This window comes from Tyto alba, unplaced genomic scaffold (genome assembly GCF_018691265.1).
Source record: "Tyto alba isolate M040663 unplaced genomic scaffold, T.alba_DEE_v4.0 Super-Scaffold_12, whole genome shotgun sequence".
Taxonomy (NCBI): domain Eukaryota; kingdom Metazoa; phylum Chordata; class Aves; order Strigiformes; family Tytonidae; genus Tyto; species Tyto alba.
Genome location: NW_024881274.1, coordinates 2864767 through 2888580, shown reverse-complemented (window position 1 = coordinate 2888580; position 23814 = coordinate 2864767). Strand labels below are relative to the sequence as shown.

Below are 23814 nucleotides of genomic sequence, written 5' to 3'. Positions count from 1 at the left end.
GCTCCCCCGGGATGCTCCATGTTGGAGGATGCCACAACTGGGCTTGCCTTTGGCTGCCAGGGCCAAATGTGGCTTTGGAGGTAGAAAAAGCTGAAACTACCTTAGCTCTGGTTGAAAATCATCAGGAAGAGGACAGGGTGGCTCATGGCCAGGGGACAAGGAACTCAGGGGTCTGTCAGTGCAGGTGAAGCACCTAAGGAGCTGAAGGGGCCAAACAGTGCAAAGTGCAAAGGCTTTTTCAGGTTCTGCTCTCATAATAGCACTTGGGGTTATAAAGACAAAAAGCGAGCTCACTTCGTCCCAGCTAATCTTTGGGTTTGTCCTTGAGGTAACTTCATGGGTGGCCGAGAGCAGCTGGGCATCGCCCTGCAGCCTGTGACAGGCTCTATCTGTGCTTTGACCCTCTGCTTCCACCTTATCCAAGCTGGGGAAGTCAGCTACTGTGGCCCCTGGGACCCTCACCTATCATAGTGCTGGGTGCTGTACGGAGAGAGAAACTGTTTTTTTCTTCTGAATCTGAACAAAAGCAGGCAAAAATACTGCTATGCACCAAGACAATACAGAGGGGAGTTACCCCAAACCCTGCTCAGACTCCGGCACCTTTCATCTCTGGGCTGAACCCCACTCATTCTCACCTCCTGCAGCGTGCACTAAGGATGTGCTCATGTATGGAGGCATCGTTACAGGATTTTGCAGTATCTCTTGGCTAGGAAACCTTTCCCAGTTTGCCTCCCCGCCCCCTTCCTCCTTCCAAACCTCCTGGCTGAATGCACATCTGGGAGCATCTTCCCCAAAGACATCCATCACAGCTGCCTTTCAGTGGCAAACAAAACATCTGGAGATCCTGCTGGCTGAAAGTCTTCCGAGTCCTCAGTGGGTTGAGCCTGGGGGCTACAGGAGCTGCTCGGCACAGCCCCCCCCCCTCCCCCCCGAAGCACGGCTGCTTACAGACTCACCCCCCAGGCAGGAGCTGGGGGTCTCCCTGCCCTCCCCCGGGCTCTCGCCCTGCGCCGGGGCTCGGGATCGATGCATGACTCACGGCTCCCAGCGCTTCACCCTGTCGAGAGTCCTGAAGTGCCGGGAAGCTCTGAGGCAGAGAAGAGGTGGGAGATGCTGCAGCCCCTCTCCTCCTGCTGCCTCTCCCCAGCAAGTCTTGCCCTGCCTGATTTTTTGCTCTGAGCTGCTGTGTGACAGAGGAGAGGCTTCATGCTCTTGCTTTCTCCCCTGCTCAGTCTGCGTGTATGCGTGTGTGTGGAGCTGAGCAGCAATTTTTTCCCCTTTTCCATTTTTTTTTTTTTTTTTTTAGCCTTTCCCTTTCCCTCCCCCTTTTCCTCTCATGCTTCTCCTGCTCAATTAGCTGCCCACCTTTCCCTGAAAGAAGCCCTTGGAAATAATACTGGAAGCACGGGGTGGGGGGAGGGTGGGGGGGGGGGGAGGAGGGGAAGCGGGGAGGTTTGGGGTGGTATTTCTTGGAGCCCTGCCCAAAATGGAGGGGTGGGGAGGAGGAGAGATGCCTGGATCCAGCAGCTCACATCCCAGGAGCACGGGGAGCATCTCCCGATCAGTCTGAAAGCCCCGCTGCTCTGCAAGGCAGCAGCTCTGGGAAGCAGCATCCTCGGGCTTTACGTACTAGTTAACAGGCTGCGAGCTGCCTCGACTTGTTTTAAGCTCGCTCTCTCGCTTAATCTCATCTCCGTTCGGCGCGCGTGTGTGTGCATGTGTGTGTGTGTAGGGGGAGGACTTTATTTCCATTGGCTCAGCTTTCACTGCCCACCCACATCTCTTCCACATCACCTTGGTGTCTCCCTAAATAAAACCAGCCCTTCTTATCGCACCGAGGAAATCAAGAGCGAGAGTTTGAATGGATTTTATATAAATATTTACCCCTACGAAGCTACTGCTGAGCTCGTGGGATAAACTCACAGCAGCTGGCCTGAGACTCTTCTTCTTTCTCCCGCCTCTAAAAGGTTTTAATTACTTTCGAGAGGGGAGGGGAGAGATCTGGATCCCAGTTCCAGCCACAGACTGACCCAAAAAGCAGTGCCAGGATTTAACTAACGATCCCTCATGGATCTGAAGGACAGCACCAGCGAGGGCAGCATGGGCAGCCTGCAGCCTTCCAGCATCCAGATTTTTGCCAACACTTCCACGCTCCACGGGATCCGTCACGTCTTCGTCTACGGTCCAGTGACCATCCGGCGCCTGCTCTGGACCTTGGCCTTTGTGGGCTCACTGGGTCTCCTCCTGGTTGAGAGTTCAGACCGGGTGACTTTCTACTTCTCCTACCAGCACGTGACCAAAGTGGATGAGGTCGTGGCAAACAGCCTGGTCTTTCCTGCTGTCACCATCTGTAACCTCAACGAGTTTCGCTTTTCCCGCCTTACCACCAACGACCTGTACCATGCTGGGGAGCTCCTGGCTCTGCTTGACGTCAACCTGCAGATCCCCAACCCTCACCTGGCTGACCCGGCTGTCTTAGCCATCCTCCAAGAAAAGGCCAACTTTAAGCAGTACAAACCAAAAGTTTTCAACATGCAGGAGTTCCTGGCAAGGGTTGGCCATGACTTGAAGGATATGATGCTGTACTGCAAATTCAAAGGCCAAGAGTGCAACCATGAGGACTTCAAAACTGTGAGTATGGGCAGACACTCTGCTTTTCTCTTCTCTGGGTGTGTGGACGGTGGTGGTGTTGCAGGACCAGAACAGCACTGGAGGTCACTGGCCGACCTGTGTGGGCACAGTGCAATGAGTGAATGGTGTCTGCCGGGCTCTGGCATGGCAGAAGAGGAGGAGGCAGCCTGTGGAGTTGAAGTTTGTTTGCTGGAGTCCTAACAGGGGGTTATGTGGGGCTAGCCCTGCAAGGGGCTTGCAGCAGGTCCAGCCTCCATCCTGCACAAGGCCCACAGCTCCCAGATGGCTGCTCGGTGTCAGACCAGGGCGGCAGATGGGTCCTGCTGAGCATCAGAAGGGCTTGGGGGGTCTCTTGCTATGATCAGTGAATGTTAGCCAGCTGAGGAAAGTAGAGAGGGCTGGAAAGAGGCCAGCAAGAAAAGCAGGCGTTTGGGGATGGTCTGAGTGATGTCCATTATCCAGTTGCATTTCCCCAGGTGTTTGTAGAATTGCTGAAATTGTGGAAGGGAAAATTTTTCTGCTTGTTCCTGGTGGTCACGGCTCATAAATCCTAGTTTGCTGAGCAGTGTGGGCAGCAGCTGGGTACCTTCCTGGTGCTGTGTTAGAAAGAAGGGTGGAAAAAAGAGAAGAGGAAAAGAAATGAGGCTCAGTTCTGATCCCAGTCTGCTCTTAGGTTGGCAGGGAGGTGGAGCGAGCCGGGTAGCCTGAGGATCCTGAAGGAAGAAGACGCTGCTCAGTTTACAGCTTCTGGCTGACACCCTGATGGCAGCACAGGCTGGCCTGGGTAGTTTGGCTAGCAAAAAGTGTCACCTTAAAATAAAAATTAAAAGTAGGTTGCCTGGAAGAAGTGATGCCTCCTGTGTGCTGCTGGGGCAGGTGAGGGTGCTGGGCTGGGCAAGGGGCTGCAGAGGGGTCTGCTTCCCCCCGGGCTGGTGGTTTGAGTCATACCCTGGCAGAGTGTGTGGGCTGGGGACTGGGCTAAGTTATACTTTGCTCTCAGGCCATACTGACCAGTTCCTTTGCAGCAATTGAGCCGGTTGGGGGGGTCAGTAATCCTGGAGTCAGTAACGCTACAGCTTTCAGACGATTGTTTCTCTGGGAGCGATGCTGCTTGTTCTGCTCACAACTATATGTCCTGCAGTTAGGCAGGTGCCATAACAGGTTTTGAAAAGATCTGGTTTGTCAGCAGGATCTTTGTCTGTTTTTAGGAGAAGGGAATATTTTCTATCTCTGCTGCTTTTGGATCACCCAGCAAATGAGTCCGACTCATGCTACAAAGTCATTGCCATCACCTAGACTGTGCTCTCTTTAAACGTCTGAGCAGGAACATATAATTTTACGCCTGAGTTATTGCCTGTGCATAACCCTGATGCCTTGCTCATTTCAAGCTAGATATCCAGGCAAGCTGCTCCTTTGCTTCTGCTCCTCGGGCACATCTGAGCAGCGGTTGGGTCATGTGAGTTGTAGGAAGGTACCAAGAAAGTTGCTAGGAGAAGAGCTTGCTCAAGAACAGCCATGTGTGACTAAGTCTGGAGAATGGGATGGAAAAGGAGAAATACATGCAAAAGCCCGGGGGACAGAAGAATTGGGGAGTGAGGACAGATCCCAACAGAATGGACAGACGTCCCCTAACCATAGCCAGGGTGTGGGGAGAGGGAGGTATTCTGCCTGTGGGCTCCCCAATAATGCAATAAACATGAGTCAAAAGCAAAAGCCTCAAAGCTAGCAAACAAACAGCACGTTCAAAACATCTGCAGGACTTAAAAAAGCAGGTCCTGTTCTCAGATAACACAGGAGCTCTTGACAGCCTCCCTGGGACACGGTGGGATGTCATCTCCCTGGCCAGTTAGGGTTTTTGAGGTAGCTCTTTCTGAAACAATTATTATTTTTTTTTTCCATGTGGAATACAGTAGTTTCCAGAAAGACTAAACATTCTCTGTTTTCCAAATAAATCCTTGCTCTGATAAAACAGGTTAGGGCCATCTAAAACCAGAAAGGTTATTACAGACTGGCAGTGCTTGTCCTTGTCAAAGTACTGTAGAGATTCAGAAACAGGGCAGTGAAATACTTCAGTCCATTCTGCAAAGCAGCTCCTGGATGATCCAGAAGACAACATCTTCCTGGCATTGCCCGCTGTGCCTTTCTAGCAGAGGCAGGTGTTTCAGTCTCAGTGACTCCAGGTAATCTCTCAGGTTATGGAAATGCAGGGAGCAGCACTCAAAAGAGACACAACCACCCTGTTTTCCTCCCAGACTTTACCTCTCAGAGATAAAAGGCATCAAAAAGTGTCTGCTCGAAAGCTGAGTAGGTCTTTCCACAGGGAGCATGCTGTAAAGGTCTTTGAACTGCCTCCGGGCTGAATCAGAACCTCGTGTCCTGGATGAATTTTGCATTTAATCACCAATGACCTGTTGCAGCTGCATATAGGCTCTGTGACAGCCCATCCATTCTGCTGTGTTACCAGCTGGAAAAAGAGGAGAAGCATCATCACTGAAGCCTGATTTCTTTTCTGTCAGGAAACAGAGGGTGTAAATCCCAGAACAGTTTTGTAAAGTGTCATCATGGCAAAGAACTCTGGCTCTTTTTCTATAGTCCCCAAATTCATACATCTGGGAGCAGAAGAGGCAGGAGTTTTGCGGTAGGAGGCTGCATCAAATCAGTTAACTCTGCAATAAGGTATTGCTAAAGAAGTTAGTGCAGTATTGCCAGCTGGTCAGCTGTCCCTTCTGATGCACAGGTATGTGTGTTGTGTGCAGTGCGTCCCCTGAACAAAGCACACGTTTCCACATGGGAAAGCAGAAGTTGGAATGGCAGTGTCTTGACACTTTGAAAATGTGACTTTACCCTCCTTCCTCCTCCACTTCCCTGTTTCAATTCTCTGTTGCTGTTTTATTAACAGGATTTGAGCTGTGCTTTCCTTACAGCCCGTTCCTCCTCCCCAGGATAATGTCTAATACCTCTCAGACAACGTTTCCCTGTATTATAGTCTGTTCAGAGGAGTGAGTCCCCTAAGCTTTTCTGCAGAGATACATCCAAAGGCAACAGCAAGGTCTTAGCAGAATATGTGCTGATTCCCGAGCTGGCATTGCAATGCACTGAGCAGCAGATAAGATAATGCAGACCTCTGCTGTAGGCAAAGCAATGAAGAATAGAAAATTGGCGGAACATGCTTTAGCGAACCCTTTCCCTTAGAGTATTTGGAGGAGGGAAACCTGATAACAGCAGCAGCTGAGGAAATACCCTCCTTTTTTTTCTGCATTGCTCCTCCCAGGAGGTCTCAGTTGAAAATGACCTCACAGATGGCATTTTTCGGGAGAAGCTGTGCTCATGCTGCTCAACATGACATTAAGGTCTTCGCATCCTGCTGCTGCAGAGCGTGGTAAAGCTGTGGCTCATCAGCCCTAGACGCACTGCTGTGATTTTCTGGGCATCTCTGTGGGTGTGCTGGGGCAAAGCCTCTTTCCTGGGCCTGTTGGTGTGGCTCGTGGTCCTCTGCTGTTCTAGCACAGGATGAACTGGGCAATGGCAAGGGAGCCTTGCAGGAGATTTTTGCGTGTGACGCAGCAAGTACATGGGGCAAGAGGGGAGAAAAGTCTGTGAAAATCCTTTCAGCCCATGGGGAAAACGCAGAATGACTGATGTGATGACCTGGGAGCAGACACCGAGGGTATGAGCAGCAGGGGGAGTGGGCTATCTCGGTCCCACCTGGCTGAGAAAATCAGCCCCAGCAGCCAAGCCCTGCCAGACACACTCAGGCGGCGGCAGTGGGTGTGCGCTGTGGTGTGTGAGCATGTTTTTCAGTCGGGTCATTTGCTAAATGGAATGTGTAGCGTGTGCTTCCTCGCACATCCAATTCATTTCAGAGGTAACACAATAACTTAGCCTGTGCCTGCTATGCCTTCGTTGCCGGATGTCTATTTATTTTCAGAGGCCATGACAATTGAAGGATATAACTAATTTATTTTCAATACACATTCTTACTGACAGGCAGTGTCTTCATAATGGAGAGCATTTCATGTGAATATTTCTATTTTGGGACACAAGTGTCTGTCAATCTATCTTTCTCCATGCATATTTTTTTCTCCCATTATTTCTAGTGTGCCCATGAGGCCAGTATTTAGTAAATAGCTTTTGCTTTTTAGATTAATTAATCCATTCTCATCTCCTATTATACAACTTTCGCATTCCACAAGAAAAAAAAAATCAGGATGATGGATACTTGATTTGGAAAAACAGTAATTTTTCTGGAAAATCACAACTTTTTTCAAAGTTTGCTTCAGAATCTGGGATGCCATAATGAGATGTGCGATTCTGTGATACCTTTTACACAAGTAGTTTTTCCACTAGGAGACCAAAGCTCTGTGCAGCCTTCCCAGTCTGCATTATAGCATCCTGAGTTTGCATGTGCTGCTGAGTTTTGGTGCATGGGCACAGGCACAGGAGGGAGTGCAGGGTTATTGTGTTGCTGCTGTTGGCGTCTCAGTTGGGTGTCTAAGATGAGGTGGATTGTTCCTGGATCATGGATCTGGCTGACATGCAAACTATGCCCTTGAGAAATGCAGACCCTCATTCTATCTAACGTTTTCCTGGACTAAGTTTCTCTGTCTCTTAAGCATTTAACTGTAAAATGAGTGTGGTAGTGCTTCCCCATGGTGCTGATGGGGTTTGTATTTCCTTTATTTATTACAAAATGGTTGGATAATGCTTTAAAATTCACCAGAAAGTTTCATGGGAGGATGCCAGTCGGGATGAACATCTGTTCATGAAAAAAGTTTCATGGGTCTTGAGTGGTTGCTGGAGTTAAAATCTAATGAAGAGAAGGCTGTAGAACCTCAGTGGGGGTCTTCTTATGGCAAACTCAATTTCAAGTCCTTTAACACTGAAAATATTCACACTGGATGAAACAGGCCCCATAAAACAGAAAGTTCAGAAGTGTGGCTGTAGGTTTTTTACGTGGGACATCAGTGCTCCACATTTGAGACACTGGTCTTACTCAAGACTTGAGAAGCACGGAGATAAACTCTTCCTTAATTTTCTTTTAAAAGGTCTGTGGTTTGTTCTGGTTTGAGCTGTTTTTTGACCAGGCACGCTCCCTTCCCTCACTAGGGATTTGAGAAGGGAAATAATCTAAAGATCTGAGATATCTCAGAAATGAGCACAGCCGAAGTATCAGAGACAGCTGGAGATCAGCGGGTTTTGAGTGCAAAGGGAGATGAGGCACAGGGAGGGCCCTGGAGGAGGAAAGACAAAGCACTTCTGCCCGTAAGAGCCAGCTGTGGGCTCAGTCTGCCTGTGCCCACGGCCTCGGCTTACGCCACGCACCCGGCTGCTTCGTGGGGAGGAGAATGAGAACCACTCTTGTCTTCTAAGTGATTCCCATTCATCACAGTTATTCATCAGGAAGCCAAGCGAGAGCTCCTCTGTCCCCCAATCCATACCACATATGCTGAGGGATTTGCACTCAAAACAGCATCTGGAGCTGAAGCAAAATGCAAATGCTGCCCTTGAGATGAGGGAGAAATGCTGAGCAAGAAGGATGTCATTAGAGTTGCAAGGACAGAGGAGAAGTTTGAGGGCTGCAAGGTTTTATCAGAATTTTCCTGGGAATTGCATGAGGCTCTCCATTGCATTGGAAATACCTCCGAGTCCAGCTTCTCACACCTCAGCTCTTCTACCTGTAAAATGGAGGGAAATAGCCTTTCTCCCGGAGAGATACTGAGAACTAAAGTCCTAGAAAGCTGTACAGAGGTGAGGCTGTGAACAACAGGGAGCAAGGATGATGAATGTCTTTCAGTCACCATGTCCTGGTGTTTCCTTAGCCCGTGGCTCCCTGAGACTAACACATTTCATCTCACAGGGTCTCCCTGACAACTGGTCTTGGGCGGAGGTCTCCTGGGTACAGCTTGCTGTGCGCAGTGGATGAAGGGTGAAACCACGGGAAGCATTCAACTGGACTTGTGCTCTTTCTACATGAACCAGACTTAAATCTAGTCATGCCCAAAACTGCAAGTGAAGGCCAGGAAAGACAAGGAAGGTATAAAAAACCCAGCATGGTTTCCATCTGGAGAGGTAAATTGGAACAACATAGCTTGTCCTGACCTTCGTCCATACACCTCATGCAAGTGTCCCTTAGAGACTTCTTGACAAATAATAAATAACCTCCCAGATATTCCCTCTTGCAGAATCTTTGTGCTTATCTGACTAAGTGCAGTGATGCCCTGTGAAAAAACATGATATGACTGCTGTAAATCACTCCGTGGGTTTAATCTAAACACTCCTTGCAAGGTCCTGGCCACGACAGTTCAATGTCCATGATCCCCATGGAAGGAAATGGGCAAAAATCGAAGCCAGTGGTCATAAAGTGAAGCAGGAGAAATTCTCACTTGATTAAAGGAGAAAATAGGTCTGAGTTCAGTGATGGCCCAGGTGGCCTCTTGAGGTTCCTTCCAACCTGAATTATTTTGTGATTCTATAATAAAAAGCAGGTACATATCTGCAGGGTCATATGCCCTTTTGCCGTTTGGGGGGAGTCTCATTATTTCATGAGCAATTCACTGTCAGTCTTCAATGCAAGTATGAAAAATGAGAGCCAATTTTGGGAGATGGTTACCTTCCCTTCTGTGATCCTTGCATACAAGTTTGAGTTTGCATTACTGACCTAAGGGAAAAAATTGGCCTAAAATGCATAGTTGTTGACAACTCTGTCTGCACTGAACATCCAAGGTATTCACAGCTCTGATTCCATAATGAGCCTGTCACAGATTCTCTGAGCAAGCCCTTGTCCTTTTCCATCTCCTGAAACCATCCCCATTTGCTTTAAAAGGAGACGACAGAGATCCCATGAAAAAAAATCTCCACTCCATCATTCAGCTCCTCTTGACTGAGAAAATGAGTCTTGCAGCTCGCGGAGCGCAGCCGGCTGCACAGCAGCAGGGACAGCGAGGTCATCTGAGGCATCTCCATCTCCTCTGGCAGAGCCTGGCGTCTGCGAGTCCCTCCTACGCCTTCACAAAAGCATTTGTTAAAGGAATTTATACCTGGGGTGCCAGCCAGACTCAGCTTGGCCAGTGCAGCAGAATTACACGTTAATTGGCTGTCGGGGGGACGCATGGTCGGGGTGCAGGCAATAAAAGGCAATCTATTGCTCAGATACCGTGATGAGGTGGGCCCGAGCAGGGTGCCAGAGGGCTGTGTTGCTGCCACAGCTATACCAACTGTACAGAGCCCTCAAAAGATAAAGTATTTTGCCTACTGGGCTGCTGTGACCCTTCATGTGGCTTTCCATAGGGAGAGCTCTCTGGGAAAACAGATCCATGAAAACTTTTCTTGCCTACAAGATGATCACAGCTAGAAGAGAGATGGTGTGAGGGCAGAACGGGAGTCTTCCAGAGGGACGAAAATGAACTCTGGCTATACTTGCAGGTTGGAAAAATCAGTGGGTGTTTTGCCACCTGCATCTGCTGAGAGGTTAAGAAGAAAAGACTTAAATGTATTCTCTTTATTGAGGGATGAGCGTAACCTGAATGGTCTGCTAGAAGTTCGTCAGGATTTCCAGACCTGCAAATAGCTGTGAGGAAACCTCTTAGGGATCACAAGCTGAACAAGCTAGGATGGAAAATGAGCTAGATGAGGTGGACATATCTGATGCCATCTGCCATGGATTAATCTATGAGATCAGTACTAGAAAAACAAAATTGCCCCTTGGAGGTAAGAGAGACTGAATCATTCAAACAGATTGATACCAGTATGCTCAGGGCCCATCAAAAAACAATTTCCATCCAGCCATGAATATTTAAAACTGAAACACATTCAATTATTTGAAGAAAAGCTGAATTGTTCTGATCATTCGTTGTTGTTGTTGCTGTTGAAGAAAGGATTTAGCCTGTGTGTTAAGTCAGGGAGTGTGAAGAAGTTTATGGTAATGTAAAATGCACATATATTTGCTCAGGGTGAGACAGATGAAAGGAGGTCTAATCTGCACTTGGTTATGTTTTTAGAGAGGAGCCCATCACAGGGAAACCTGGGCCATCAGGGCTTTTTCACTTGCAATAGTTGTTCGGTTGTCTGCTCCTGTCAGATGAACCAATTCTGTGCTGTGATTTCCTCAGAGACTGGAATTTGAAAAGAAAATCAGAAGTGAAAAAGGCTGAGCCAAATTTAATCTACTCGTCAGGTGCTTCTTCAGATCAGTTTAACTCTGCACGAGAAGGTGATTCCAGGCTCTGCCCAAGTGGTGGGAACTTCAAGCCAAGCCTTTGGGCTTTCCTTTCAGTCAATCCAGAGGTTGTTCAGACTTCACTTCCAGTGTGAGATGGCTGGGAAATGGTTTGGAATGAAGGAAACCAATTGTTCTGAGTCTGTCCTCCTTCCATATCTGAAAAAAACCCCAAACAAACAGGTTGAGGGCCAAAAATTTAATGGGATGCAGTTTTAGCTGCTTTAGAAATCTGAATCTTCATGACAATGTTTTAATAATGCTTAAGACTGATATATAAATGAATGTAATATGAAGATGAGGATGAAATTAAAATAATTAAAAACGTGTTTGCCTTTTTAAAGGTTTTGACATTACTGAAGGAAGAAAATCAAAACAACCCATTTTGACATTTTCTTGTTTCATATTTCAGCTTTCTGAAATCCCATGCTCATTCAGTGGAGGAAAGTCATGCAAGGACTTCACTTTATGGGGCTGAGTCCCATAACTGTGATTCAAACTGTTTGTTCACCTGAATGTTTGAGGGAAATTAATCTTAGGCCAGGAGAAGAGAATAAATAAACCCAAGTAAATGGTCTCTGGTGACTTAACTGCATGTACTGTGAGAAGGATAATTTAAGGGCTCAAATCTCTGCCACCGTGACAGGTGACTTACTTCCCCAGTGCAAGGAGAAAATGATGAGCTGAAGCACAGGTAGAGCAGAAAGGAGAGTGGAATTGTCCTGTGGGGTTGATGGCAGGCAAGTAAACATCATCGCAGTATGCCATAGGCAGGACAATAAAGGAGAGTTAATGACCAATGGGAGGAATTAATGTAAGCTTAACCCTTAATTAGCTAAACTTTCAACACCACAATCCACTGCTCCCTGGCACTAAAATGGATGGTATATATAGAGTCATCCATTAGAGCCTCTGTATTTCTTCCGCCGCCACCTGCTACGCTTTGGAAGAGCAGCATGTGTGATCCATCTTTGCCTACCCTGCATGAAACGGCAGCGTCAGTAGTGCTGCTAACTCATCAGCAGTTTTCCAGTGATGGAGAAACCTGTGAGGGCTGAACAAAGATATCAGAGAGGCTTCAGTTTGACCTCAAATGCGTGATAGCATTATGTTTTGAGAGATGGGAGGGACTCTAAGCCATCTGGAAAGTGATGATTTATTCGAGGGGGGCTTGGACTAGAACAGAATTTTTGTTGCTAGATTTCTTGGTTTTTCTCTGAAAATATGAACCAGAAATGTTACTGTGAATTCTGCTAGGAACAGCAGTTTCTGTTCATCATACTGCTATTTTTCTCTGGACACAATGGTTGGATTATATCTCACAGAACATAACATGTTATCTCCTCATTTGCTAGGGAGGTAATGGCTGGTTACAGCAGTCACACAGTCCTGATGTATTATTTTTTTTCCTTGAAGCATTTAATGTTTGAGGATTCTTCCTTTTTTTAATAAAAAGAAACAAAGTGTTTTCCGAAAAAGGTTTTGTGAAAACTAGCTTCTCAAACAATAGTCCTATCTAAACCAATCATTAGGTAAAAAATTGAAACAGTTTTCACGAGTAGCACGATGACACAGGGTGTGGATATCATGCCCTCACTGAGAGAAGGTGTTGCTGTGCCAGATGCTAAGCTTCATACTTGTTGATTCAACAGCAGTTTTTGTACTCCACCCTGGCAATGAATCCCACAGCCACCATCCCTTCCACAGATGCTCCACGAACACTCTAAGTGGCCATTAACTAATGCTAAATTATGATGGAGCATCTCCTGAAATACATGCGACATCCACACGAATAACAAATTAATTTGTTTCTGTCAAGGCAATGACAACGGATTGCAATTGAATTAACACAAGCGCTGTTTGCTGCTGTACACCGACTGCAACGAGTTCCTTGTAGGGTGCGTGTAATTACAGGGACACAAATGACAGCGGAGGGTTGCTATGAGTGAGAACATGCAAGGGTATAGTTGGCTGTTAAGGATGAGCTGTGGGAGAAAGCAAGTCCCAGGCTGACAAACCGATCCTATTTCTATCGAACCCCAGTGGAGTTTGCCTCCTAAAGACACTAATGAGAGTGAAATTATGCTGTTAGTCCCCACAGTTGCATCCATCCCTGGAAAAATCTTTCTCCTTGCATTAGCACTTCGTAGTACAAAAAGACCCTTAGAGGTCAATCCTACGAGGATGCCTCTGTACCTCTGCATCTCTCCAGGGAAAAAATAGATCAAGAGGAAAAGGATTTTTCTGTGGTGTTCATGCATGGTACTAGAAAAATGTGCAAGGGTCTCCTATGGTGCATATGGGACTCTAAAGTTTCTAAAAAGTGTGTCTCTGCTGGGTACGTTAGTGTTCAGAAACTTGTGTTACATCTCTGTTTCTGTGAGTGCATCGTGTCAGGTTGAGCCATGACTCCCAGCTTGTTCTCAATCTGTGTTGTGTAGCTTGAGATGCTGTGCAGGGTGTGATCTGGCTGGCTAAAGGATGTGGGAAAAAAGAATGGGGGAGAGCAATCAGAGGAAGAGGGGAGGTGAGACGGAAAATAGGAGAAAACTCTGTTTATGGCATACAGTAACAGAGCCCTGAGGTTGGCTCAAGGGAAAAAAAAAAATTCAGATCAGAAGCAAGTATGAGTTTTTGAAACATGGATTGATGAGCCTGGAATTGGTCTGAACATTTCCACTGAACACTTTCCATCAGAAAATGATTTCTGAATGCCAAAAATTGCTTTCCTAAAGTTACACTGACTGGGATGAGATTTCCCGTGAGAAAAGTGAAAGCTTTTTGTCTTAAAGCATTTCAATTTTCCATGAAATTAATTAATAAAAAGATATCTCAGAGCAAAATAAAATCTTGAAACCCTGGGTTGTCTCATTAAATGGATGTTCTGATTTTCATCTAGTTCTAAATTAAGTAGTGGAAAATGTCACCCAGAGCTGGGGAACTTTCCACTATGCACAGTCTCTACATCTTGCATTTGTAGGCCAGGTGCACCCCAGGCTCTATTTTACATGGGTTTTGAGGCAAAATCTGGTATGATCTGATGTTACTGATTGCTAACTGATGTTAGTAAAGGTGAACCCTGGGTTATATACCCATATCTGGCTTCCCCTGAATAGGAGGATTTCATACATTGCTTTCAAACGAGTTCCCTCTTTCAAAGGGCAGGTTTCAGAGCAAGATGCTTTCTGATAAGACCATCTTCTGAGCTTGCTGGAGATGGTTCTGTTTTAGCCTTATTTCCTGATGATAGAGGGTTTCAGCAATTTTGCCACTGTTTGAAAGAGCCAAAGTCTCAAAAACATTTGGTTTCTACAAGTTTCATGAAAACTGGCATCTGGGATAGACCTAAACTCAAGTCCATCAAGGAAAAATAGAGCCAATTATGGTATTCTACATTTTGTCCAACAGCAACCAACTGTCCAACAAATATATGTGCCCCACTTTCTCCAAAAGCAGCCTGGCAGTAACAAGACAGCTCACACTTTTCTGGCAGTACAGACAGCATAATGAAGTAAAAGTATCCATAGGGCTGTGCTACCCATGGGACATGGAGAAGCAACTCAGGGGTAGATCTGTGTGCATGTGAAGGTAGGCACATGGATGTGGATGTTAGATACTCCTGGCTTATTCTGCTTTTGCCTGGTGGGAGTCCTAAGGGACCTAGGGCAGAGCAGGGAGAGGTTAGAAGACAAAACACCCGCATCATTAGGAAAACAAGCTTCATTAATTCTTCTGTTTCAAGAACGACTTGTTTTATAGTGGATTTGCTTCTTCGCAAATTATGTAAAGCATTCAGTTCCTCCCTTGCATGTACTGAAGAAGTTCTCTTCTACTGAATGTGTGGGTCACTGAACACGCACACGTGTGTGTCTACCTACATACACATGAATCGACCTGCTTGGCTGTCACTGCAGTTCCTGCTGGGAACACAGGTGCTGCATCCGGATCCTTTAACCACCACATTGTCCAGAAAGTCAGAGATGCTCATGCTGGTTTATTATTGAGTCATGGTTTTGGAATGCACTGCTGTATATACAATATGGGCTATACAGAGGGGATTGGGGAGGGGAGGCAGAGCCTCATGGTGCTAGGTGGTTTATGCAGAAAATACCCACATCCCATCTCTCAGAAAAAAGGTGGAAATGTGGAAGAAAGACAGAGAGTGGAGACATCATTTTATTTTTAAGATAAGGCCCAGAAAAATGGCATGAATCTGATTCTTCCCTCCTGACCTTGGGAAAGGGTGGGAAAAGTATGAGTTTAAACCATTTTTACACCTTCTCTTGCCAGGTTCTGACATTCTGAATAGTTCCCAACCATCCTGGTATGAATTCGTTTGCAATTGTGGCTCATGGATCTCCAGAAGAGGTGGGAAAAGGCAAAGAGCTCCTGTATGGACCCCTCCAGCCTTGCTCCTGCTGTGCCCGCTGCTCCACCCCGCGCACAGGAGGCTGTGAGCAGAAATACTGTCATTTCCCTTCAATACCCTGGTTACCTATTTGGCCCCATTACATCCAGGGCGGTCAGCTCTTGGACTCCCTCCTGAGGTGAGCCAGCTGCTAATTTCCTTGACTTTAAAACAGGGGTGGCTGATATCTTGCCCCATGGCACACACAGGGACAGGTGGTGTGGATGGGAGCTGCCACTCTCCCTGATACCCATCACCGAAGATGATGTATGTGTGGCCACACTGAGGAGGATGAGGAGAAGACCCCAAAACCCAAGCAGGGGTGATGCTGCTTTGTCTCACCAGGCTCCACTCTCAGCTTAACTCCACGGACAGCAGCTTTCCCGCTCCGAACAACTGGCTCTGAGCCTGCTCAATTCCCAGCAGTGGGAATGGGCTGACGGTGCTGCTGTGAACCGGCGCTGCAGGACTCGGGATGCGTGAGCTGACTGCAGCTTTGCATCACGCTCCTCGGGGCATGGGCAGGAACCGCCGCCCGGCCGGCTCCCAGCCTCCCTAATACGCGTCGGTGCAGCGGTTGCACACATCCCTTCGGGTTGGTAATAAAATTATCAGCTCCTTGGGGCAAGGACTGTCGTCCTCATTTATTATTAAACATTTATTTTTAAAATTGATTAAATATTAAATAAGGGAGGGCATTTGTTTTAGCCCGCCTCAGAGAATGACGTGGGTTGTGATTTTGTGCAGAGACAAGAATATCCATCATACCTGTTTGGAAAGAATTAAAACCAAACAGATTTTCTTATGAATGTCTTCACTCCAAATACATCTTTATAGCCTTGCTTACTATATTTACAAATTAGGTACACAGTGTACCTGAGCATCCACAGCTTCCCAGATCTGCAAACCCCAGATAGCTTCTGCAAACGCCTGCAGGATAAACAGCATCCCAAAGCAAAACGTCTGCCTCCCTTCCACTTTGGAACGCTGTTAAATGTGGAAGGATATTTCTAAGCCCAAGATTACTCCTCCATTTCGTGTGCCGTTGGCTGTTTGTTGGTACAGTTAATTGCATCGTATTTTCCTTCGATGTTTCAAAATCTGTAACGGCACTCTTTGCAGGGGTTAAAGTAAAGTGCAGCTACCAAAGGTAAATTCATGTTGCAAACTATTTATAGAGATCAAGCAAGGACAGTTTAGTCACCAGGGATAGGGAAATGTGTTGTGCATTTTTTCTGTTGCAAATCAGGTAGGTACGTACACAGGCCCCATTTGCAAAGTAATCACAGAAGCTGGCGAAGAGGTGTAAGCGAATTGTTAACACTGTTATTATTAGCCCTTTCAGCTTGTATATTCTGGTCCTTCCATGCTTTCTTTCTATCAAGAGGAGAAATAAATGTATGAGTCAGGTATCTTCTTGTAATAGCACTTGTCTTTCAAAAAAGACACACACACTTTCATTTAATGCAATAAAACCAGAAAACGGCATGTGACTTCTTGGCTAAGGAAGCCTCCCGTCTGCCCCTTCTCTAAGCTGCATACCCAGCCAGATCCATCTCCTTGCAGTGTTTCATGGCCCCACTTGGAATAATTTCTCTTCACTTTCTGTCCAGGCACATCCAGGCTTGAGATTTTCCAGTGACTGGCTGTGTGACCAGGGGTCCCCCTCAGGCCACATCAGTGGGAAGTTTTTCAGTCAAGATGCTGGCTCCTGTCTCACTGGATCGCAAAGGACTGTGATGATTCAGTGATGCAGATGATGATTTTTTATCATTTATTACAGCAGTGATGCACAAACCCCCAGTTTTATGCATATGATGCTTGCTACTCACGGGAAAACCCATGTTCCTGAGATACCCATCTGGGCAGCCCTGCGGGGGAGGCTTTTGTGTCTTGCTCCTGAGTTGAGAGACAGTTTCCAGTAACTCCACGCTCGGTTCTTCTACCTGCCCAGTGCAAACTGGGAGAGGAAGGAAAGGCCAGGGGGAGAGTAGCCTGCTGTTCGGAGGTGGGGGTAGGGGAGGCTGCGGCAGAGGATGTTCCCTAGGGACCACGCCGGCATGTTCAGCTCCTTTCTTGCAGGCACCAGGGAGTTGTCAGATGTGTCCTTGTCCTCTGGACCAACTTGCACTGGGTGTGAAGAGCATGCTGGTGGCCGTGAGCTGGGCAGACTTTCAACCAGTGGAACCCACGTGAAGGTCTTTGGCTGAGTTCAGAGATGAAGAGGAAATGCGTGTTCCTCCGCCACCCACAGTAAGAGCAAGACACAGCACAGTCGGATCAACATCACGCTTCTGCTCGAGCTACCACATTTTCCAGGGATGCAGGAATGGGTCCCCCAGTGCAGCATCACATGAACGCACCTTTGGGAACCTGGGCTCTGCTCTTCAGTGCCAGTTCATCCTGGGGTCTCTGTAAACTGTATCACCTTGTGCAGCACGGATGGCCATGGAAAAGCACAAGCAGAAGCATGTCTAATGGTGTCGGCCGATATTCTCCCAACCCTGTGGTCAACTGTCTTCTCTGCTGCCTGTGTGATATTGACCCCAAAAAAGATTTTAATTCAACAGAGTGAGGGACATTTGTATGAGCCTCCATTGCTGGAAATAATGCTTGTCTCTATTCTTTCCCCACATTTTTCATGCCACATTGTCATAAAAAGAAATTCTTCCATGCTGAATTTCATAGCTTTCCTCCCTCCTTTACTGGTAACACAGAATTATCTTCCTATTTCTTTAAAATTCTGAGGTTTAGCAAGTAGATAAATTATACTTCTTAAAAACCCAGCCCCAACTGTGAAGCAAATATTATTTTCCTCTCAAGAAACCATTCCTTTGAGTTGTTATTTTGAGCTCCATCATGGTTGCTCCCATGCAATGGCAACTTTGTGGAAAAGGAGGTTAAGTGCTAAGGTTAAAACAGGTTCAAGCATAATCCAGAGTGCCCTTGGCAAAGACAGAAGTGTTTTAGTGGGTCTCATTCATCATCGCCTGACTGTTTAAAGTGCTGGAGTGGCTCATTATTGTTTATATACGCCTTTATGAGAGCTGCAAAAGAGCCAAAGAGAAAAGTACCACTATTTTCCTCCCTTAACCCACACTCAGTGGGGAACAATAATATTTAAGACCTCGGAGTGTAATGTAAAGGGTTTCCTCTTCAGAAACCAAATTCCCCTGCACGAGCCACGTGGAGCAGCTCAGGCTCAGCTCCACAGAGGAGGTTTCTGTTGGTTTGTGGAGTTACGTCTACGACAGCATTTTGGAGCTGATAGCAGGGAGCTGCTATTGCCAGCTGGTATTGCCAGACCTGCCTTCATAAAACCACTGTCTGTCCCTAATCCCACTGATGGCTTTTCTCCTCATCGATCCTGCCAAAGCTTTGTCCTCCCCATGGGCTGGATAAACCTTCAGCAGGGGCTGCGGACTCTGCAATGTAGGGAAAGATTGCACCATCACGGAACATTAAGAACAAATATTTTGAAGATCACAGATCTCAAACATCACTGAGCAAAGGCCTTCTCAGTGCTCTAGCCTTGCCTATTTGTTTTGCACATGTTGATCCCAGCTGATACACGCGGTGGCTCAGAGTAGTCCACACCTGATGAAAATTTTTGTGCAGATAGGTAAACTGCTAGAATGATAAGGCAGAGGTCCTGACATGCTTTTTTAAGTGGCTGCTTTAACTTTATGTACCTTGCCAAGGATTTTTACAAACCTATTTCTTATGGAGATCAGGATATGTTAATGCCACTGGACAAAGCAGAGGTAAATGCTTATGCAGAGTAAACGGTTAGTCTCATGTGTTCAAAAGCAGCTGAATCCAAACTGGAACAGGTACAGAGAGAGACTACAAAGAGGATTAAGGAAAAGAGGCAGCTGTTCTAGGAGGGGAGATTATGAGAATTTAGCTTATTTAAGATAGTAAGGCAAAAGATGTGTGAAGGGCTGTGATTATTCTGTAGAATATACATCAAGGGGATAAGCACTGAGGGGGAAACGGAGCTATTTCAGCTAAATGATGATGATGGCTTTGGAGCAAATGGTATAAATTGGTCATAGATAACTTTATGCTTCAAGTTAGAAAGGTGGGTTTTTTAATGCTTGAAGGAATGAAATCCTGAAGGAACTGCTCAGTGGGAATAATGGGGATAAAAAGGCGAGCAGGTTTTAAAACAGGATCAGCCCTTGTGGATGGGATTATACGATGTGGTTGCCAGTAGCAGGAGGCTGCATTCAAGGACCTCTCCAATGTGATGCACACCAAAATTTTCCTTTAGCAAAGGAATGGATTTGGTGTACACCTGGATTGTGGGTGTTAGGCACATCTGATTTGGGTTCAGCAAGGTGGTGGGGTGCCTGGGAAACCTGGAAAATCATAGTCATGTCCTGGAAAGCTCTTTCCCCTCAGTTCTTGGAGACACATAGTATGAATTCTGTGTTTGTTGATCACGGGAATATTCTAATACACAGCTTATCAGATCTAGAAATTTGATTAACTCAGGCCCTGTCTATGTCTGGGCAGAGATATTAATATTTAGTCCATCAGGGTGCAAGTCCTTTGGGAGCTTAACCCCATCCAGTGCTGTGTGAAGATCCCATGTGGAGGCTGAAGCAGCTTCTGTGGTTGAGGGTGTTCATGTTGCTTTCTCCGAGCATCTACCCCAAACCTGAGTGCAAGACACCTGAACCGCAGACAATCTCCAGTCTGACAATCTCTCAAACTTACATGCTAATGTCAAGTTGAGGACATCCCTGAGTGTTATTTAATGTTTTTACACCATTACTTTACATTACATACATCCTGGGGGTTTGGCCAATCTGACTGAAATCAAGGCACGAGGTGTGGTGGGGGTTTTGTTTATCATCTGTATTGATATAGCATCTGTGAGCCCCTGGAATGCTGTTGCATTAGATGTTGTACAAAACTGGATCAGAAAAATGGTCTGTCTTTTTTATTCCTTAAAAATAATATAATGCTCTCTCTGATTTAAGGGGGTCTCTGAGCAGCAAGGGAGAAAAAGAGGGGAGAGCATCTGCTAGATTGATTCTGACCAACAGCTTTCCAGCGCTCATAATACAACAGTGAGAAATGCAAACCGTATTTGAAAATACAATAATACAGTCCCTCTGCAGAAATGAGTTAGTTGGTCTTGATTTTATCCACCTAGGAACTCTGATTATTGTTTCATGAAACAGAGCACCTGGTCTATTATCCCATAAATAAGTGAGAGCAAATGCGCTGTGTTTTCGTTACAAAGCATGGTTCCCCTGCAGGGCTGCCGCACACTCTGGAATATGCTGCAGAAGAGAAAAGAAATTTGGAAGTTTGCCCTCAGGTTTCCTAGAGAGACAAGACTGTGGTAGCAGTTAGAGAAATATTTGCTCTGCCCACTGAGGTTTCCCTCCCATGGCTAAAAAGTGATTGTTGTTGCTATTAATTAGAGCTGTATGGAAACATTCACAGGCAAACCTGGAGCCACGTCAAACATGCCTTGCAGGGTTGTGTTACAAACTTAAACTGCAAATCAACTCCCCTGAAAGATGCGCTGTGATGCCTGAAGGGAGGGAGGGAGGGAGCTAGAGATCTGGCATCAAGTGATGTGGGAATGAATTTAGGACAAACCAAGGTCCAGATGTGGACTAATTAAGACTCACTTTCTGTTGACTTAGGGGATATTATCTAACAAATCTGGGACTGGCATCCCAGCTTTGTGCTGAATGTGCAGTTCAACCTCCTTTCTTCTTTATCTTAGTGACAGAACTGGGATTTTGCTCTGAGTCCATTTTGTCCCCTTTTGAATTCTAAATTCTGTTCTTGAAAGCTCCACTCAAAGCATGGACAGCAATGATGATGCTAACACCACTTTGTGCTGCAGTCAGAGCTAGTACTATCGAAACCCTTTGGTGCTTTGCTAGATTCACCTATGACCCATCTCCAGAGGGATTACCCTGATGTAAAGGAGAACTCTGGATCAGGCTGCCTAGATCTTGGCTGGTCCTGCTGCAAAAGGAGCGATGCTCTGCTTAACCAATGCAGCCAGCAAGGAGAGAGACTAAAAAGTAAATGTGTAATGGATGTTTGTTATGAAGTACAATAAAGCTATTTGAATGGGTGGAGGTGTCTTTGCCGGAGCTCCCTTGGATGTTGAAATTGCCTCTTCTGGTCAGCAGTAAAAGTTTCATGCTGGTGAAAATGCAGCAGGACAGAAGCGTGAAGTATCTGCCCTAGCTAGCAGCTCAGCATCACCCCTGAGATACGTGTCAGACTGGGATGTGAGAGAGGTTTCCATCTCCTGCTGTTGTGTTCCAGATCATTTGCTTTGACTGTGTGCATATGTTGTCAATTCACCAGCACCTTTATGTAGTCAGTTATAATTCACATTTGATGTTTTTTAATGAATGTTTGCTCACTGGAGCATCTTCCAGGGAGTGTGTGTGGTGCATAGAGCCAGCCCACATCCCAGCAGCCTCCAACACAATCTAAGGTGAGGAATCAAGCTCGGAAACAAATCAAGAATATATTATGTGACATGTGCCGCCTGCGGTGTGAGATGGAGGGGGACTCTGTGAATGGGAGTCTTGCAAGAAAGTCCGAGCAGCCATTCAGATTGAATACTTCTTTCCAATGCAGTGGAAAATCCAAGGGATAATCATGGCCCTGCTGAAATTCCTTTAAAAACCAAATATAGTCTCAGCCACTGCCACACTGAAGGACCTCGCCATCCTCTGTTCCCACCGCAAGGTTTGTTATCTGGGTTGCTATTTCCATCACCAGCTGGAGAATGGAAGCAAACCAGGGTCTGTTGATTGCATAGTGATGAGTGGCCTTTGAGAAACATCCCAGGAGCCCCAGATCTTCAGGAGATCAAGAGACAGAAAGGATATAGACAGAGCCAGGACTGAATGTGATTCTTCTAAAGATCCAGAACTCATGCAGAAAAGGGAATGCATGGGCTATATGAATACTTCAGAGAGTGTTGGGAGCCCAATCCACTTTGTTGATAGAGAGCGCAATGCAAATTCGTAATTACTGTAGATAAACATGTTCAAGTTAATTACTTCTCCCATTTGATAGCTGTGCAAATGATGCAATGACTAATAGAGACTGCTTTCCTTTCTTCTTTGCTGTGAAAGCCGAGGCTACAGCATGTGCTTGGGAAGGACGTGTCAGGAAAGCCAAGGAGCGGACAGAAGAGCAGACGCCGATGTTGAGCAGCTCTGAATCCTGCTGGGGGCACGAGCCTGTGACCAGGAAACTGGACTCTGATTTCAGAAACTTTTACTTCTACCTCTTTGCCCTCAAATGCAGCTGCTGCCTGGACAAAATCAGTAGGCTTTAAAGTAGGTCAGACTCTGTAGAACTGAAGTCATCTTGGGATGCTTTGTAGAAGAAGAAATGCATGTCAGTGTGACACCACTCCATGTAGTGGCTTTTAATAGACTTGCTCTCCATTTACTGGTCCATGTGATTCAGACAGTGGCTGTAACACAGAAGAAATGCTGCATCCAGCTGGGACAACCCATGGGTCACAAATCCCACCTGAAGGGAGGGACTCAAGCAGAGACGAGGACAGTGCAAGAGAAATATGGGAGTGGAGGTTTCAAATTCTGCTTCCAAAATAATGGATTTTGAGAAGCATCGGGGTCCTGAGCACCTTTTTAGCTGATCTGGGGTCCCCAAAGCCTCAAACTCTATTGTCCTGTTATGTAATGCCAGATTTTTTTGAATAGTCTGTCAACAATTTGGTCTGGACTATTTTAATAGCATGAAGGCATCCTGGACACTTGTTTTAGGTCTCAGACTCATAATTAGCAGTTTAGGGTTCTGAAGAGCTTGTTAGCGTTTTGGGAGTCAGAAAGACAACACCAATGAATCATGATTTCAGGCACCTGCTCAGCAGCTGTGAGTTTTGGATTCCCCCTGTTAGCAGTTCCAGGGAGTTTGAAACCTGTTTTCAGGAAACCATTTCCATTAGCCTGGAGAGAAATTCACGTTTTTCCTCCTGTCGTTCCCCAGCAGCCAAATCCTTCTGCTTCATTTTCCTGGGAGGCAGCAGTCCCAGGCACCGTGACTGCTGAGCTGCAGTTTGCCCTGTTTGCTATGTGCTCGAAAATCTGCGTTTAGTTTAACACACTAAGCCAATCTGTTTCCCAACCCCAGCTACAACTACAACCCTCTGGGGGAGCTTGGCAGCGCTGCCGAGCTGACACCGCTCGCCGGCAGCGTGTGGGCATGCGGGCTTGTGGGGAAGGCAGTGAAGGGTAGCAGAGAGGAGAGGAGGAAGATGTAAAAGCAGATCAGCACAGCACCTCTCAGCGACTTTCCCTTCTCCCAGAGCTGCCCACCATTCAGCAGAAACACAAAAGAGAATAGAAAAATAATATTTGCTGACTCTCTGAGGAACACGAGCCTGAAGCAAACTCCATGGGGGGGACCTATGCATTATTTATGGCTCTCTGTGTTGTATGCTATCCCCCATTGGAGGAGCAAGCTTTCTTGTTCAGAGAGATGTTTTTAACAGACAGTTTAAACCCCAATCCCTCTTTTCTCCACTGAGCTG

At 46.4% G+C, this 23814-nt stretch overlaps 1 protein-coding gene across 2 annotated transcripts in view; it reads left to right on the top strand.

Annotated features, from left to right (window-relative positions):
* Positions 1–1819: 1819 nt before the first annotated feature.
* Positions 1820–23814, top strand: part of ASIC2 (acid sensing ion channel subunit 2) — a 507564-nt gene continuing 485569 nt past the window's right edge. For both annotated transcript variants that reach the window (XR_004409049.2, XM_033006339.2), the window contains exon 1: positions 1820–2631. Coding sequence is in view for 1 of the 2 variants with exons in the window: in XM_033006339.2 (XP_032862230.1) it covers positions 2068–2631 (564 nt within the window). In the remaining variant the exon portion in view is untranslated. The remainder of the gene's footprint in view (positions 2632–23814) is intronic.